Consider the following 19109-nt stretch of genomic DNA (forward strand, 5'->3'; position numbering starts at 1 on the left):
ATGGACAAATGCGTTAACAGATGTGCTGGGAAGACTACAAAATCTGATACAAGTAGAAAGTAAAATCAACATTGATTAAAAAAAATTCTATTTCTTTACCATAAAAAATTGGGTAAACTCCTGATTTAGAAATATAACAAAGTTAAAGATTTTGGTTGTTTTTCTTATACATTTTACTTTTTTAGCCACAAAACCTGAGTAGCAGATCACACGCTTTAAACACTAACCCTGATAATTTTCCAAGAAGTTTATACAAACCACTATGATGATATGTCCCGGAATGACTCTCTCAGCTCACCTAGTCCAGCCCATACCGTGGATATAAAAAGTCAACAAAATTCAGTTCTCCTTAGTGAATTCCTACTGACAAATAAATGTACGTGCTAAGGGTATCTTTTCACTTTACATATACCATTAGGGAGGTAGATGTTACATTTTAGTTTTGAGCCATTTCACTGGAACTGACTATACTTTTATTCTGATCCACGGTCTCAGCTTCACTACCAGATATCAAGTTGTAATACAAGTCAAGAATAAATATTCTTGGGTAAATATTTCAGCTACAAGGGAAAAGTAAGTAACAACTCAAGGGACTGACAGATAATTGTTTAATACAGACCTAAAGCAAGCTGCCTTGGTTCATGGTGCAAACCTGAATGAAGGGAGAGAGAATACCTTTGGTCTCCTGCCAGTTTCCAACTCTGGTTCTGGTACAGAGCTCTATGAAAGAGCAGCAGGGAGAAATGGTTGGCCCCTAAGGCTCAGCGTCTGGTGATGTAGGAACCTACATTTTGAAGTGCTTTTCCACTGAATAACTTGTGATAAAGAAAAAAACAGGAAGATACATTCCTTTTAGTTCATGTTATTCAGAAACTAACAAGAAAAACTCTCTTAATTGGGTGACTCCATTGTGGCTTGAAGTCTCCAGCAGCTCTCTATGTCCTACCCCACAAACTCGCTTTGAGAGCCTTGAACAAATCCAGTCCTGGCTTCTGTCCAACCTCACGTCCCATGTTCCCATGTTTCCTGTGCCTGTCTTCACCTCTGCACCCTAGTTGGTCTTCCCTTCCCACTCTGCACCGCCACCCTGTGCTTTGGGTTCCTCTATTGTTTCTGTAACCTGAAAAGTCCTCTGTCTCTTGACCCCCACCTCCTCAATTCCAACCATACTGCAGACAGGAGCTGAAGTCCCATTTTCTCAAAAACCCTTTCCCAAACCCTCCCTTGGTGCTCAGCAGGTCCCTGGGCTCTGGAAGCCTGCGTAAGCCTTCATGCTGTGGGCAGCCCAGTTTCCCATGTTGTCCGACGCACCCATGTGTCATGTGTTTTAATCTTATCTTTCCTGGCTAGTCCTTAAGAGCCCTGAGAGCAGATATCGTGACTTACTGAGAAGCAAAGTGGTGAGGAAGTGAACTCCAGTTCTCATGGCCACCACAGACGGGCCCATTGTGGATGGCACTCTTGGAATTGGTCACTGTCCTCCAACGAGTGGATCAGAGCTGACTATCACAGGGATCATGGTTCAGATGCCCAACATTTCAGCGAGTCATCTGCCTCACTGAATGTTTGCACAATGGGATGGGAAAAGGAAGAAGATAGGAGCCGGAAAAATCTGCATTTTGCTACCTTCCCCCAAAATCAAGACTAAAATATTTCCTGTTTTTAAGTGAGAGCTATTAGAGGTTTCCCATCAGAACACACCATAGTCTGACTTATAACACATGCTTTTATCTTAGCCAGTGCTCATCTTTTGGATAGAAAAATGTTGCTGACAAGAGAATTACAATGGCACCCTCTACTCCAGAATGGCCTACCGAGAAGAAGTACTGAAATAAGAAGGAGAAAAAAAGCCATATTAGCACATGTTTAAAACACAGAAACACAGGAGAGGGCACACACAAAGAAGGCTGAAAGGGTGAGAGGTTTTAAATACTCCCCATCCAGACCACAGGCACAGAGAATCAGCAGTTCCTTTTTAGGAAGGTGCCCCATCAAGACCCATTTATTAGACTTTAGAGTCTAATCCACAAAAGTGGCCTGGACCTAATGAAGCCTTCATGCTTTAATTCAGCAAACATTTATGTAAACACCTGCTGTGTCCATGTGAGCTTGTGCTAGAGTACATGCAAATGACACACAGAGAAATGCAGAGGATGAGACCAGTGGTTGGTGTGCACCCAGTCCCCTTAGAGCTAACCCTCAGGGGAGGAAGTACACCTGCAGACACAGCTGGCTGGTTACCCAAGGAATCAGGAGCCTTTCTGCATGCTCCCAACTCCAACCCCCTCCCACCCTGTTGCCATGCCAATGCACTTTGGATTAGAGAGGGCAATAGGGATGAGGCAGCTGTCATGTATTCACTGAGGAACTAACTACTCCTTGGAGGAGGAAGCAGATCAAGGCAGTAGGTCTTGCTTAACCCTTTCAAATCCCAGCAGTCAACTCAGACCCGCCTTGTAGATCCAGGGGAACCTGAACCTCTTCACCAAAAGGCCAGTCTGTTACCTCCATCACTGCAGGTCCTTGAGTCTGAGGCCAGGCTGTCTGTGGAGCCGGTGGTGAAGCTGATGGGGACACCCCGGAAGGACGGGCTGAGGCTCTCTGCAGAGCTCTGGCTCACTTTTTCCAAATCAGAGCTGCTCTTGTTCATTTTTAAAAGGTGCCTGGAAAAGGTAAGAACAAACAGTAAAAATAACCCATTTGGTTTCCACTCAGAGACTAGGCTGATGGGTCATGAACCTCCTATGCTTTTGAAACCTGGCCAATGCCTGCACACACACACACACACACACACACACACACACACACACACACACATATGTATATACATTTGGGGGAGAGAGAACAGGGATTTGTCTGAAATCTTATGAACATGGATGGAAGATTTTCTGAGTGGGATTAGAGAGAGTTTATAAAAACAAGCACCAAAATCCTGACTTGGGAGGAACTGCTTCACATTCTGACCCCATCTACCAAAACATTTATGTCCTCTCTTATATCATGTGTTACATTTCTACAAAGAAAAATCAAAATTTTTATCATATAAATAAAGGTACAGAGAAATATGAGACTGGGTAGTTTTTGAAACCTGAGACATGTGAATTGCAAACTAGGTCTCTAAATATGGGATTTCTTCATTTGCCTGATACTCTGTAACCCTGGCATTGAAAGGTCTAGGTTGTTCCTTGGAATTAAGGAAAACGTTATTTAAATTTTAACCAGATTTCCAATGAAATGCTTAAATAGAACTGAGTTACCATAACCCCTATTTCTATTTTTTTTTCTTCCCTATACTAGAGATTGAACTCAGGGACATTTAACCATTGAGCCATATTCCTAGTACTTTTTATTTTTTATTTTGGGATGAGGTCTTGCTGAGTTGATTAGGGCCTCGCTAAGTTGCTAAGGATGTCTTTAAACTTGTGATCCTCCTGCCTCAGCCTCCCGAGCCGCTGGAATTACAGGTGGGCACCACCAGATCTGGCCATAACCCCTATTCTAGAACTATGGAATCTGCCCTTTGGCTTTTTGTAAAATCTTTTGTTGTATCTCTAAAACAGTGTTACCAGCATTCCAGAGATGGGAAGACCAATTTTAAGAAGAAGAAGAAAAAAAACACAAGACAATTCTCCTTGGAGAAAACAGTTCCATCACTAGGTAGAATGTTTAGCTTATTGATTTCTCCTCCCCCATTTCCCAAGAACATGAATATTCACTCCTGATTTGACATTTTCACCAAGAAACGAGACAGACTGTAATCAATCCAGCTCTTTCCCCATAGGTGGTAACATACATTTGTCTGAACTGATATTTCCTGATGACGTTCCTGTTCCTACTACAGCAGATCTATACCTCAATATCTGACATAGCAAATACATAATGCAGTATTGATTTGGTATCAGAACTGCCTGATTTAATACGTATGACCTTACTGGCAAAAATGCATTGATTGTTCTTTTGAGTTCAATATTGCTGGCTCTAGGTTAGTTTTCATAGTCATTGGAATCCCTTGTTCTTAACAGAAAAGTTTGGAGAAAGTTTGTTTGCTACCATGAAAAGTGCTCTTCAGAAAACATGTCTTTTCTCTAATTCCTAACCCTTAAAACCACATTAAAAAAAGCTTTTAAAGCTGTCAAATATCATATGACCATATTCTTTATATTTCAGTATCACTGTTGGGATCTTGGAAATACACTTTAGGAAATGCTATGGCGGTAGATGATTTTCATTTAACCCTTGGCAACATACAGTCATAGAAAGTCTCTTACAATATTTTTATGCTTATCAAATCCATCAATAGTGGCTTTCTCAGATGAAGCCAGGACATGAAGCTGATAATGACAATTCCTAAGTCTAGAAGCTGGCTCTAGGGGAAACCAAATACTTTGCCTCTCCAAATCATCTGTAGGGTCTTATCTTCAGGTCCAGAAAGTTACCAAGGGAGAAAGTCCCACACCCTGGCTTCTAAGCTAGAATATACTACTATCGAGATGCACACAAGAAAACTATATGAAGCAGTTAGAACTGTGTTCTCAATCCCAGTGACTCAGGAGGCTGAAGCAGGAGGATCGTGAGTTCGAAGCCAGCCTCAGCAATTTAGTGAGGCCCTAATTAACTTAACAAGACTGTCCCAAAATAAAAAATAAAAAGGGCTGGGGATGTGGCTCAGTAGTTATCTTTAACTGACACATAAAAATGTAAAAACTGTACATATTAATAGGGAACCATGTGATGTTATTAATAACTTTTCTTAAATAAAACTATGGTTGCACATTTTGCATAAACTTCTTTTACTCTCCATTGCTGGATTTAGTTTTACTAGTATTTTAGGATTTTTACATTTCCATTCAAATAGAGACTAGTCCGTAATTTTCCTTTCCTGTTGTTTCTTTGTCCAGTTTTGGTACATTGGTTAAATCAGAACTGCAAAATGAATTGAGTACTTTTTCTACTTTTAAATTATCTGGTGTAACTGTTACAAGATAAGGATTATGTGATCCCTAAAAGGTCAGTAAAACTTTCTATAAAGGCATTGAGGCCCAAGGCTTACCCACAGTGTAAGTGACATCACTAAAGACTTTTTTTTCTGATCCATCTAGAACTGATAATGCTTTGGCGGAGAGCCAAGAAATAGATCCCATGTGTAGGAACTTGTGTGACAAATAGCACCACCACACTGCTGGGAATAGAGACAGGTCAGTTCCTGGATCTCACACCAGCTATTTTAGACAGAAATGAAAAAGAGAGCTGTGCCACATCCTGTGCCATTCATGAGTGTGAATTTTGATTGGGAAATAAATAAATAAATAAATAAATATATATATATATATATAAAATTTTAAATTTGTTAGTTAAAAATATGAGAGACAATCTTTACAAACTTTGAGTAGAAAAAAGGATCTCTCAAATAAAATCTATAAATAGAACCATTAAGGAGTAAGATCAAATAAGATAATAAGATCAAATAAGATGTATAAATAGAACCATAAAGGAAAAATTTCACTACTTTACAATGTAAAACTCCTGTCTGAAAAAATGTAAAGCCTTATAAAGAAGGTGAAAAAAAAATAATGCTCGGAGTGGGCAACCTACATTTTTGCAATCCACATGACTGATAAAGAAAGCACCAGTACTCAAAATATAGAAAAAAATGCCTACAAATGTAAGAAATAGATAAATGAGCCATTTTAAAAAGGGAAAGGCAAGTCATACAAGAAGAAACATGAAAGGCCAGTCAACACAAGAAAAAATGATCAACCTTACAGTAACCAATTATCCACAAAACAAATCTCACTTCACACACAGATCAGACTAGCAATACCAGGTATAGTTAAGGACACAAAAAAATGGGAATTTTCTTGTACCATTTGTGGGACCACAGATTAGCTCACCTACATGTGACTGCTCTCTCTCTTTCATACACACACATTCTCACAGAGGCTAGCACTTTAATGAATCCTGAAAGTTAAATGTGCACATTCCTGTTACTCAGTGACTCCATTCTGAAGTATATGTGTCCTTGAAAATACAAAAATAAATAAAGCAAGGATTTATGAAACTTTTGTTTCAACTGTGTCTGTGTGGGATCATAATATTAAATGTTTCCTGTATAAAATATATGAATTTTGAAAATATTTATTAATTTAATTGCTATAAATATATCTATAAATAAATGCAAAAACTATAATTAACATTTATAAAGAAATGTAATTAATTGATACTAATTACATTAAATATAGATCTTTGTGGGTCATGTTTTGAAAGAAAGTTTAAAAATCATTACTCTAGAATGAGGATCAAGACTTCCCCTTAAACAGGCAAAAGCTAAGTATTTGAGGCTCATGAACCAGATAGACTGCGACTACTTGACCTGCTGCTGTAGCAGGAAAGCAGCTACAGACACTATCTAAATGAACGTGTATGCGTTCCAATAAAACTTTATTTACAAAAACAGATGGCTGGCCCATGGTCCCTGAGTTACTGACTCCTGGTCTAGAATGACCTTGTACAGTAGATATATAATGCAAATCATTTAAGTAATTAAAACATCTTAGTAGTTATATCTAAAATATTAAAAAAATAGGTGAGGGCTGGAGATATAACTCAGTTGGTAGAGTGCTTGCCTCGCAAGCACAAGGCCTGGTTCAATCCTCAACACCACCAAAAAAAAAGTGATATTAATTTTTATGTTAAAATGGTTAACATAAAATGGTTATGTGTTTTATTTAACACAACATATCAAAAATAGTTATTTCAGCACATAGTCAATATAAAATTTTTAATAAGATTTTTATATTCTTCATTCTAAGTCTTCAAAATCTGGTATATATTTTTCATTGGCAGCACATTGAAAATTGGACTAATCACATTTTTAACTTGTGGCTACCATACTACACAGTGCAAAAGCTAGAGAAATTTTCAAATACATGGACAAGGATGTGTTTAGTGTTACAAATACTAAAATTAAAGTCATAAACAATCTGTCCATCAAAACAGGAATAGACAAATTATGGTACAGTCTCATAGTGTGATATTACATAAGAGTCAAAAATAAATAGAATGGATTATGTGTCAATATGGAACAAAAATCTTAACATGTTAAAAATCAAAAGACTCATATATAATGTGATACCATTTATATACATTTTCAAAACACATAGTAATAAATATTTTTGTAGATCCACGTAACAAAATGTAAAAGATGCTTATCAACTTTAAGTCAGTAATTGCTCCAGGGAGCAGGGGGGAAATTAAAATGAGAATTGAGTATAAAGGAATCTTTCACTTTATCAGCAATATTTTATTTATTTATTTATTTAAATCTAGGGCTGGGGGTGTTAGCTTAGTGGAGGAAGTGTGTGCTAGCATGTAAAGGTCCTAGGTTTAATCCCCAGCGCGCGTGCACGCACACACACACACACACACACACACACAAATGCAAAATGTTAGTATTGGAAAAATTCTGAGACATTTGAGTGTCAGTTGAATTATTTTTAGAACTTCATTGGATGATTAAAGAACTTGATAAATGAACGTGTCTAGTAGGAATGACTTCACCAGGGTCTGAGTGAGTCTGGAGATGGCTATGCCAATTAATCCTTCATTGAGCTTCTAAAAGGCACAAAGTAACTGGGAGGAATCTCCTCCCACACGAAGGGAGAAGTCACAGCCCTGAAGATGCTCACTACATGAACACAGACAAAAGCAGTCTCCATTACAGGATAGACATTCTCTGTATGGCACATGTGCACCTGTGTTGGGAAGGCAGAGACCCTTCCCCTGTCTAGTTTGGTAAATCTTGGTATCCTGGCCAAGAGTAGAATTCTGGGGATATGACCACTGCTTCCCTATTGGAAAAGTTCATGAAACTCAGATTCCCACTAGGCAACTGAAATTGAACAGGTACTGAAAATGCTCAGGTGTGCTCGGGGAGGGAACCTGCTTTCTAATGCACACTGGGTGACACTTTTCCTTCAAAGTAAAATCTTAGGAAGGGCGAGGGGTGTAGCTCAAATGCAGAAGAGGATTGCCAAGCATGCTTGAGGCCCTAGGTTCAATCCCCAACACTGCAAACAGAATCAAAACAAAAGCCAAACAGAGCTCAAGCCACAAAATCTTAGGAGAAATAACTCTTGCATGAACTGCATCAAAAACCTTCCGCCCAGCCTGGCACAGTGGCTCAGGGCTGTAATCCCAGCAACTCAGGAGGCTGAAGCAGGAGGATCTCGAGTTCAAAGCCAGCCTCAGTAAAAGTGAGGTTCTAATAAGCAAATCAGCGAGACCCTGCCCTGCCTCTAAATTAAAAAAAAAAAAAATAGGACTGTGGTTGTACTCAGTGGTCAAGTGGCCCTGAGTTCAATCTCTGGTTATCCTCCCTTCAAAAAAAAAAAAAAAAAAAATACCAACCTTTCACCCTGGAAATCTGTGCAATCTGCACTCTTTGAATATTGCCACTTTAATTAGGGAATGAGCAAAACCACATTAAATTTTAAAATGAAAGGAGAGATTGCCATCAAAGCAGAGACTCACAATCAAGATGTTTTTGATTCTTCAGCCTGTGTGTACAATAGACATTAAGAATCCCTGGAAAAGGCTTAATCTCCCAAAGGTGAACTTTCTGAGCTCTCATGGAGGGTTCTGTCAGATGTGAGGCCAACTAACAATATGTGTGCACTTAACAATGTATAGTAAAAATAGACTTATTTTTTAAATGGCATGTTTCCCTCATCCATGTTAATTTGATTGGTCCCTCATAAAATCCGGGCAAACCCTCTATAAAATGAAATCTGATTGTCATGCAATGAAATCTGATGTCATGGCTTCAATGGATGTAAACCACATGCTCTAGTCTTTCCTCTTCAACGGGGGAACAACATTCTTATCAGCTACAGCAAGAGTATGGCCTCCACAGATGTCTCTGCTCACGCCCTGTGATAAACGACTTCTTACTCAGACTTCCTTTCCCGCCTCCCACTGTTGGTCACAGGAGCTGTGTGAACCACACCAGTCAGTGGCACAGCGTCCTGCCAGATTCAGCCCTGCAGCTGCAACCCAGGGGCTTTTAGAATGGCTTTTCCCCCCATTGTCCTTAGAGAGCAAAGCTTTTTGAGAGTGGTCTCCATACAACACGGGTAGAAAGTTGGAAAAAAATAATCCAGCCGGAAGAGCCATCTGCCAGACTTCCTCATTCATAGGAACAAGCCCCATCTAAAAATACCCGCAGAGCTTCCAGAATGTCCGCGATCCTTAATGGAGGCCATGCCCCAGCGTGTGGCAGGGACGGGTATCTCCAACTTCACGTGGTTGCTAGAACCCTCCGATGACAGCACCATTTACAGAGTGGCTGAGGCCAATTTTCATTCTCACCGCCTGATTTTGGTTTAGTTAACCTACACTAGGCAGAGGGCATCCTGCCTCTGGAGCTAAAGACCTGAAAACACAAATGATACCAGCATGCAGTTTGAGACTAGCTCTTTAAATCCCAGCAAACACTCCCACCACCGAGTCTGGGGATGGGGCAGATTCACTACTAAATTTACTAATGATGTGGAGAAGACCTAAAGGAGAGTTTTAAAGAATAACATTAATGCTCTGAAAGCATAAATGAATTTTTAAAAAATTCTATACATCATTTAAAATCACCAAGAGGAAGTAAAAAGTTGGCTTTAGATTCAAACAATGAATGCTTCAGTCAAAGAATGGGAAACTCTTACCATCATAGGCTCCAGCTCGATGTGCTGTCCTCACCAGCGTGACCCTGTGACAGGCTGGCCAGTGACTTCAGGGTCCCATAGAGCAGCCCATAGGAAGGGCCAGCTTGAGAGGCAGCCCTGGGTGTCTGTCAGGCTGCGATGAATTCCCCAGCTCAGAGCTCTCTGTTTCCCCCCAGTTCCTCTCTGACTTTTCTATAAAATGCACTTCCTGCAAAAGCACAGGAAAATAGGGACGGCTCTGCCTCTCTGACCTGCAGCTTTTAATCTCCAATTGTCTTATTTGGCTCCAAGACTAGAAGAAATTCCAACGTTCTCAGATACATTGTTTCTCCTCATTTATTTTCTACTATTTAGCCACAGTTTGCTGGGTGAATAAGAACACCGTTTTTAAATATCTCTTATGCCTGTATTAACTGCAATGCGTCTTCTTTCCTCTTTATCCTGAATACCATTCCTGGGTTTTTCAATATTAAATACTGCCTGCCTGCCTGCCCGCTCGGTGCCAAGTGCTGTGTTAGCACTTAGGGATGACAGTGCACAGAGCTGGCACAATCCCTGTGCTGCAACAGTCTGCAACAGATACAGAAATATTTATCAAGCTCCTCTAAAAAGACTTTGTGACATCTTCAGAAAAGCTTTGCAACCTTGGGGAAGAGTATCCTGACTCGAAAATCTTCCTAAAATATGACTCTCACCACGATGGCAGAGTCCTACTTAAAGCTCTTGTAAAGATACACTACTTTGGCCACTATTTTGGATCAACTTACAACTTCCTTGTGACAGAAAGACTCATCTCAGATTTTCTTTTTTGGTACCAGGGATTGAACTCAAGTACACTCAACCACTGAGCCACATCCCCAGCCCTATTTTGTATTTTATTTACAGACAGAGTCTCACTGAGTTGCTTAGTGGCTTGCTTTTTGCTGAGGCTGGCTTTGAAATTGTGATCCTCCTGTCTCAGCCTCCTGAGCCGCTCAGATTTTTTTTTTTTTTTTTGACAGGATCATTTTCAAAAATTCCTCCCCACAGTCTATACATTATAAAAACTGTCTATGCATTATAATATTTTTTCTGATTTATTTTAAAAAAAGACAAAGAAGCAGCAGCACCATTTTGGTTAATATACTACCACTTCTCACAAATTCTTTGTTCCAGTCAGGTTCATCTGATTGTCCCCAAAGCACCCAATATTCCTTCTCTCTTCCCTCTCCCGCTTCAAATTTTCCATCCTTGAGATCCAGCATCAGTTTCACTTACCGGACAAATTCCTCCTAACCTATTTCAGTCTTCTCTGACAGGTCCCTCCCCTCTGTAACTCACACTGCACTGAATCACTTCACTGAGCATTTGGTTATAATCCTGGTTAAATTATTCTAATCGTTTTGTGCAAAACAGGCTTATGACCACACCAAAATTATAAACAGTCTGAGGAGCTGTGTTACAGTCAGAATGTGCTGGAACACAGAGTAATTATTAAATACTTCTTGATTAAGTTTATCTGCCTCTGTTTCAATACCCCAGTGGCATCTGGAAGAATAAATACTTTCTTGAAGAAAGAATTACACTTGCCGAGCAAAACTTGCAAATGGCAGGAACAAGGAGCAACCGACAACCTCAGGAATACTGATTCAACAGCGGAACCATTTTCATCTACAAAATACAAGTCTTAAAATACTTGGAATTTGAACAAATCTTATTGTTTAAAGAAATTTCTTTTCAGAAGAAGGGGTGAAAAAGGCAAGTAGCGAAACTGGAAAGGCTTTTATTATTTTTGTCTTTATGCCTCTTGATGGAAGATGCTGAGAGAATTATTTTGCAAATGCCTAAATGCCACCTGAAAGGATTCATGGGACTAGTCTGCTCTGGGGCCATGTTTTCCCCACTGAATTATTTGCATGTTTAAAAATAGAAAATCTGTTTCATCTTTGATCAGGTGACCCGTATGGTCCCCATGAGGCAAGCCTGTTAATTTGCATTTACAGTGAATGCCCCACCAATTCTGCTGGGGCTCCCAAGCTGTGGTTCAATTTTGCATTCAGTGGAAACATTTAAAAATGGAATTTAAAAAAAAAAATCAATGAAATAAAAAAGGGATCAAAATCATATATATATATATATATATATATATATATATATATATATTTTTTTTTTTTTTTTGATACCAGGGATTAAACTCGGGGGCACTCAACCACTGAGCCACATCCCCAGCCCTATTTTGTATTTTATTTAGAGACAGGGTCTCATTTTAGCACCTTGCTGTTGCTCAGGCTGGCTTTGAACTTGTGATCCTCCTGCCTCAGCCTCTCCAGCCACTGGGATTACAGACATGGCTATGCCCAGCACAGCCATAATTATTTTTAAAAGACAGGGAAACTATGACACCATAAAATATATATTTGTCTTTACCCAGTTTCTTTGGCACACAGCTTCTGAAATTCTAGGAATTGCCAAAGTGATAGTGTCTTTTTGTGTGTTAATGAGTTGACTCAGGGCTGGAAACCCCTCAGAAGCTTCCAGATGGAGGTGGGACACAGGAAAGACCAGTCAGGATTAGAGGGTTGGGACTTTCAGTCTCACTTTCCCACCTCCAGGGAAGGAGAGGAGCTCAAAGTTAACCTGATCATCAATGGTGAAAGATTTAATACCTATTCATGAAGCCTCTAAAGAAAACCTAAAGGACTGGGTTTTTGGTTTAGCTCAACGCTTGGAGGTTCCGGAGGGTGGTGCACCAGAAACATCATGAAAGCTCCGCACGTCTTCTCATGCATCTTGTCCTATTCCCTTCTCCACCTGGGGTTCGTCACTATTCTTTGAAATTTTGTTTGTAAGCATTTCCCCCAATTCTGTGAGCTGCTCCACACATTAACTAAGCCCAAAGAGGGGGTTGTCAGTCAGAGCCTGACACAACCTGGGCCTCGCAACTGGCCTCAGAAGTTGCAGGGAATGGCAGTTTTTGATGCCATCTCCAGGTATAGTGACAGAACAGAATCGAATTAGAGGACACCTAGCTCATGCACTCTGCAGAATGAATTGCTTGCTCGGTGTGTGGGGTAAACCCCACACATATTTGGTCACAGAAGTCTTCTGTGTCATTTCAAATAGAAAGAATAAAGATAGCTAGAGAGGAGACAAAAGCAGAGGAAAAGTAGATTGGACCTGTAAATCTAAAAGGCCCTGGATCAGACTTACTCCCCAAACCTGTTTCTCCTCCAGGACTGTCATTCCCAAATTTATGAGATATTTACAAATCTTAGAGTTATTGTAAATTCACCCAAAATTGCCTCATTTAAATTAAAATGAATATGCATGTTAGCCTATCTAATATTTTCAAGTTAGATGACATATTTTAAGAAACCTATAATACAGGTCACATTCCAAACATTATCAAGACAGAGGAGACAATGCCAACCTGCGGTTCCTGGAGAGCACCAGACACTTGTTGCCCAGGATCAAAGAATCGAATTCACCAGACTGACATCTTCCCACATCCCTCCCATGTGCACCCTCTAGTTTCCTTCAAAATGATGCCAAATCAGATGGGCTATAATCCTAGGGTCTCTGGAGGCTGAGGCAGGAGGATTAAAAGTTCAAAGTCAGCCTGGGAAATTCAGGAAGATCCTGTCTCAAAATAAAAAGTGCTGGGGATGGGGTTCATGGTATAGCACTTAGCAGTGAGGCCCAAGGTTAAGTACCAAAGGGTGATGGGCAGGGAGCAGGAGACCCCCTAAAAGTGCTTCTCACTTTCAAGATAACCCAAATTCAGCTTTGAGAATTCCTGTCTTGTCTTCACCTTTCACTTTTTTTTTTTTTTTTTTTGGTACTGGAATTGAACTCAGGAGCACTCAACCACTGAGCCACATCCCCAGCCCTATTTTGTATTTTATTTAGAGACAGGGTTTGGCTGAATTGCTTAGAGCCTTGCTTTTGCAGAGGCTGGCTTTGAACTCATGATCCTCCTGATTTCACTTTCTAATGAAATTCTTTCTTTGTCAAAACCTGAAGCATCCTTCAATTCTTGTCAGTGATGTGTCAAGAGCTAGGCAGGTCCAGAACCAGGAAGATCTGAGTAGAGAGACTTCTTTGAACCCCCCTGAACCCTTTTACAATGACAATTTGGTGAGTGAGAATAACAGAGAAACTGAATGTGCCTTTCCCTATATTTCTAGAGAAACATGTGCACGTGTGTGTACACACACACATAGACACCACTTGTAGGTTACTAGTTGGTTTTAATCAGGAATCAAAAAGTTTAAGTTGGTCAGATTTGCAGACAAATACACTTTGACATTGAGAGCTATAAATATTTGTTAAAGACTGGCCATTCGTATCTCAGAAAACCAATCTTTTATTCATGGTCCCAGTCTGCATGGTTGTGTTCTTTCCCAGAGAAGCTCTGGACTGCCTGCTGCAGGGGTGGGGATGGCAAATGCCTGGAACTTCCTAGGGCCTGCAGGTTTCAGGTGAGGCAAAAGAGAAAGGGAGGGCGGGGGATTGCGTGCACGCATGGGCGCAATTGCAGCTAAAGTGCAAAGAGGAGTGCTGAAGCCCGTCTCTTCCTCTGGAGATGGCCCACGATCTCCTTTGAATGTGCAATTCTTAGTTTACCCCCACCCCCCCGAGAGAGTTCACATTCTTCCTTAAATGTCTATCTGCTTTCCTAAGCAAATCTGTGTCTCAAAAAAAAAAAAAAAAAAAAAAAGAAAGAAAGAAAGAAATAGAATTGAAGAACTCAGAAACTGACCTGTTGCCCAATCCACTACACTTTTCATCTATATCATAATCACCTAAGAAGAACACTGTCTCTCCATTCTGGAGCATGGAAAAGTCGAGGAGGAAGTCTACACCTGTTCACACGAGAGGGGCAGACGGGCAGAGGAGATGAAAAGAGGGTAACAAATGGAAACTAAAGACCGAACAACTGCAAAGCACTGAAGAATGTCTCCCGCCAGCTGCCTTGGCTACGGGTGGGCACCGTGTGGGCAGAGGCCCAGGAGCCTTTGGAGAGAAGAGCTATTCAAGGAACTGAGAACTTCTTAAACGGATTTCAGAGTCTCCTAGGAAGGCCACTGATGTGGTTAAGAGCATGAACATTAGGGCTCCCTGTTTATTGGCTGTGGAAGAAAGCGCTTAATCTCTCTGTGTTATAGCTTCCCATTTATAACATGAAGATAACAAGAATGCTTATCTCTTAGGAAGATTCAGTGAGTTAATATTTATAAACTGCTAAAAACTGCACTATGTGTATGGAAAGTACTAGTCAAGCAGAAGGATGGATGGATGAATGGATAGATGGATGGATAAACAGAGAGACGACTTCAGTAGCCTACAGTAAATGAGTGATTCCTTTTGCTTCCTGGATGGAAGCAGAATTAGATAGATGGGCTAGAGACTTCACCTTAAGACCTCTAATTTTTCTTTCTTTGGTACTAGGAATTGAACCCAGGGGCACTCAACCACTGAGCTACATCACCAGCCCTTTTTAAATATTTTATTATGAGACAGGCTCTTGCAAAGTTGCTTAAGGCCTCAATAAGTTGCTGAGACTGGCCTACTCAGTCCTCCTGCCTCAGCCTCCTGAGCCTCTGGGATTACAGGCATGCACCACCATGCCCAGTTATTGTAAATTCACCCAAAATTGCCTCATGTGTTATGACATTTTAGGGAGCCTGAAGGAAGAAAGATAACCAAGAAGATGATTTAATAAAATAAAATAAACAGAAAGAGTTGATGTATCCATCAACCAGACCTCATTTTGAATCCATGTGTTCACGAGCTTGACAGTTGAGTTTAGCCTCAGATTCAGAGGCCAACACAATCCTCAGCTCATCAGGTTGCTCAGCTCTGTCACCCTGTTTCCATTATAGGAATGTCTAGAAAAGGAACAGTCCCTTAATTGTATTAACCTGCTTTCCCCATGCAAAAACAATCTTCCTTGAGTACCTCCAGCCTTGTAGGATTCCTTCTCCCTTCACCCCACAGAACTCACCCGCCACCATATACCTCTGCTGATTGACTAATGAAACCAGTAGTGAGCTCTTATGAACTTGAGAGTCACTGTGGTTCTTTTCCTGATCTATTCCTGTAAGAATTAATCCACCAAGATCACCTGTGCCTGATGGGAATCTTCATTTCTGGACTATTGGATTTGGTAACCCTGCTTTCAAAATTCTTGGACCACCTGCCCCTTCTCTTGATTGCTAATAATTCAAGTCCACTTTGCTAGACTTGAAAGTCCAGCATGTGAGTCCAACTATTCGGGTTACTGCCCTTCATTCCTATCCTGCTAGCTTGGGAGACTACTTGGAATAAGCTACTTCCCCACTTCTCATACTGGTTCAGCCTGTTGCCCAATTATGGATCAGACCTAGGAGGAAACCTAGGAGGTTCCACACCATCTTACCTCAATAGTTCCATTTCCCTGTTTCCAGCATTTGCTGAAATCACCCCACTCTGGGTAACCCCCCAAAACCTGCCACTCTTGCACCTTGTCAAGCAAGCCCAGTATTTCTCTATAAAGGTGCACAGCCATGCAGGCTAATTCATTTGTCCTACCTCTCTGGGCTCCCAGGAAATGCTGTACTTAACCCAAAGAAGCTGTTCCAACCATTCATCACTTTTATTCATTTTCTTAATTGCCATACTCATCTCCTTCAATAAGTCCTCTTTCAATCTCTCCATGAGTCATGGTCTCTTTTCCTGTTTGTGCTTCTGTCAAGGGCAGAGATAACCATAAGTCTCATTTAATGATACATTTTCACGTTGCTCTGTATTTTAGTTTACCTTTCATCCCATCTCTAGTCTAATTCCCTACTTCCTCAAATTCCTCATTTCTACTTTTTGGTATCTGGTTTATATTTTGGATTTATTCATTTATTTTTAAAGATACAGTGTTAAAGAAGATGCAAATAAATGGAAAGGCATCCCATTCGCATGGACCGGAAGACTTAATATTGTTAAGATGCCAACACTACCCAAAGTGATTTATAGATTCAATGAAGTCCATATCAAAATCCCAGGGGAATTTTTTTACAAAAAGAAATTTTATCCTAAGATTCTTATGGAATCCCAAAGAACCACAAACAGTCAAAACAATCCTGATGGGGAAGAACAGTTATATGTCTCACACTGCCCGATTTGAAAACTTGTCACAAAGCTAATCACACAATGTGACACTGGCATAAAGATGGGCATATGGACCAGTAGAAAAGACAGGAAAGCTCAGCAGTCAACCTTTCATATGTGGTCAGATCATTTTCAACAAAGGTGCAAAGACCATTCTTTTGGTGCTGAGAAAACTGGGTACCCACATACAAAAGAATGAAGTTGGACCCTTACCTAATATCACATACGGAAATTAGACCCAAATGGATCAAAGATCTAAATGGAAGACTTACAACTATAACTTGTCAGAATAAAACAAAGAAAAACGTCATGACACTGGATGTGGCCTTGGTATCTAAGGTATTGTACCAAAAGCACAAATAACAAAAGAAAAATAGATAAATAGGGCAGAATGAAAATTAAAATCTTTTGTGCATCAATGGACATAATCAACAGAGTGAAAGGCAACCCATGGAATGGGAGTTAATATTTACAAATTCTACTATCAGATAAGGGGTTAATATACAGACTATCTAAAGAACTTCTACAACTCAACAACAATGACAATAAAATAACAATGAGGCACCAAAAAATGGGCAAAGAACTTAAAACAGACATTTCTCTATAAGAAACCGTCGATAAGTAAATGAAAAGATTCTTGACACCACTAACTATTAAGGAAATGCAAATCAAAACCATGAGGAGATTCTCCCTCAGAACCATTAGGATGGCCAACTATCAAAAAAACTAAAAACGGTAAGTGTTGGAGAGGAGGTAGAGAAACTGGATCCCCTGTGCACCATGGTGCAGCAGCTATGGATAAGAGCAAGGCAGAGCCTCAAACAATGAAAAATAAAGTTACAAAATGATCCATCAATTTTACTCTTAGGCAAAGTCTTGAAGAGACTTTTGTACATCCATGTTCATAGCAGCATTATTCACAACAGCCAAAAAACTGGAAGCAACTCACATGCTCATTGAAAGATGAATGGACAAGCAAACCCAAGGAAGGAAATTCTGAAACATGCTACAACATGGATGAAAGGTGAAGGTATCAGGTACAATGAAACAGCCATTTACAAAAAGACACATACTATACAACTGCACTTATGTGAGGTATCCAGAATAATGAAATTCACACAACCAGGAGAAAAAAACAGGGAGTTGTATTGAGTTGTAGTCCCTCCCCCCGCCCCTTCCGAGATCAAATCCAGGGCCTTGTGCATGAAGGCAAGCACTCTACCAACTGAGCTATAGCCCCAGCCCTAGAGTTGTAGTTTTGCAAGATGAAAAGAACTCTGGAGATTTGCTGTACAACATGAATGTACAGTCAGCCCTCCCTATCCATGGGTCTGAATCTGCAGATTCAAACAACCATAAATAGAAAACATTTGAAAACAGAAATCGCATCTGTACTGATTATCTGTGTAGACACTTTTTCTTGTCTTTACTCCTTAAATGATCCAGTAAAACAACTATTTACATAGCATTTACATTTTATTAGGTATTAAAGTTATCTGGAGATGACTCAAAATATCTGAAAGGATGTGTGTAGGTTACACACGTATAACATGTCCTTTTTGTGCATGGGATTTGAGTTCCATGGATTTTGGTATCCTTGGTTTGTTCTGGAATCAATCCCCTGTGGAATCAATGCCCTGTGAATACAACTAAGCTGCACTTAAAAATTATTAAATCCAGGCATGGTGGCACATACTTATAATTCCTGCTACTTGGAATGCTAGTGCAGGAGAATTACAAGTTCAAGGTCAGCTTCAGCAAATTAGTGAGATCCTGTCTCAGATCAGAAAATTAGACAATAAGATAACAAATAATCCCATCAACAAATGGGCCAAGGACTTGAACAGACACTTCTCAGAGGAGGACATACAATCAATCAACAAGTACATGAAAAAATGCTCACCATCTCTAGCAGTCAGAGAAATGCAAATCAAAACCACCCTAAGATACCATCTCACTCCAGTAAGATTGGCAGCCATTACGAAGTCAAACAACAATAAGTGCTGGCAAGGATGTGGGGAAAAGGGTACACTTGTACATTGTTGGTGGGACTGCAAATTGGTGCAGCCAATTTGGAAAGCAGTATGGAGATTTCTTGGAAAGCTGGGAATGGAACCACCATTTGACCCAGCTATCCCCCTTCTGGGTCTATTCCCTAAAGACCTAAAAAGAGCATGCTACAGGGACACTGCTACATCGATGTTCATAGCAGCACAATTCACAATAGGAAGACTGTGGAACCAACCTAGATGCCCTTCAATAGACGAATGGATA

At 40.2% G+C, this 19109-nt stretch overlaps 1 protein-coding gene across 2 annotated transcripts in view; it reads right to left on the minus strand.

Moving 5' to 3' along the window:
* The window catches only part of Prag1 (PEAK1 related, kinase-activating pseudokinase 1), a 55051-nt gene that overhangs the window by 16362 nt on the left and 19580 nt on the right, over nucleotides 1–19109 (minus strand). For both annotated transcript variants that reach the window (XM_005330784.5, XM_078031311.1), the window contains one exon: nucleotides 2506–2663. In XM_005330784.5, the coding sequence (XP_005330841.2) occupies nucleotides 2506–2663 (158 nt within the window). The remainder of the gene's footprint in view (nucleotides 1–2505; nucleotides 2664–19109) is intronic.

The sequence above is a fragment of the Ictidomys tridecemlineatus genome, chromosome 14 (assembly GCF_052094955.1).
Source record: "Ictidomys tridecemlineatus isolate mIctTri1 chromosome 14, mIctTri1.hap1, whole genome shotgun sequence".
Lineage (NCBI taxonomy): Eukaryota > Metazoa > Chordata > Mammalia > Rodentia > Sciuridae > Ictidomys > Ictidomys tridecemlineatus.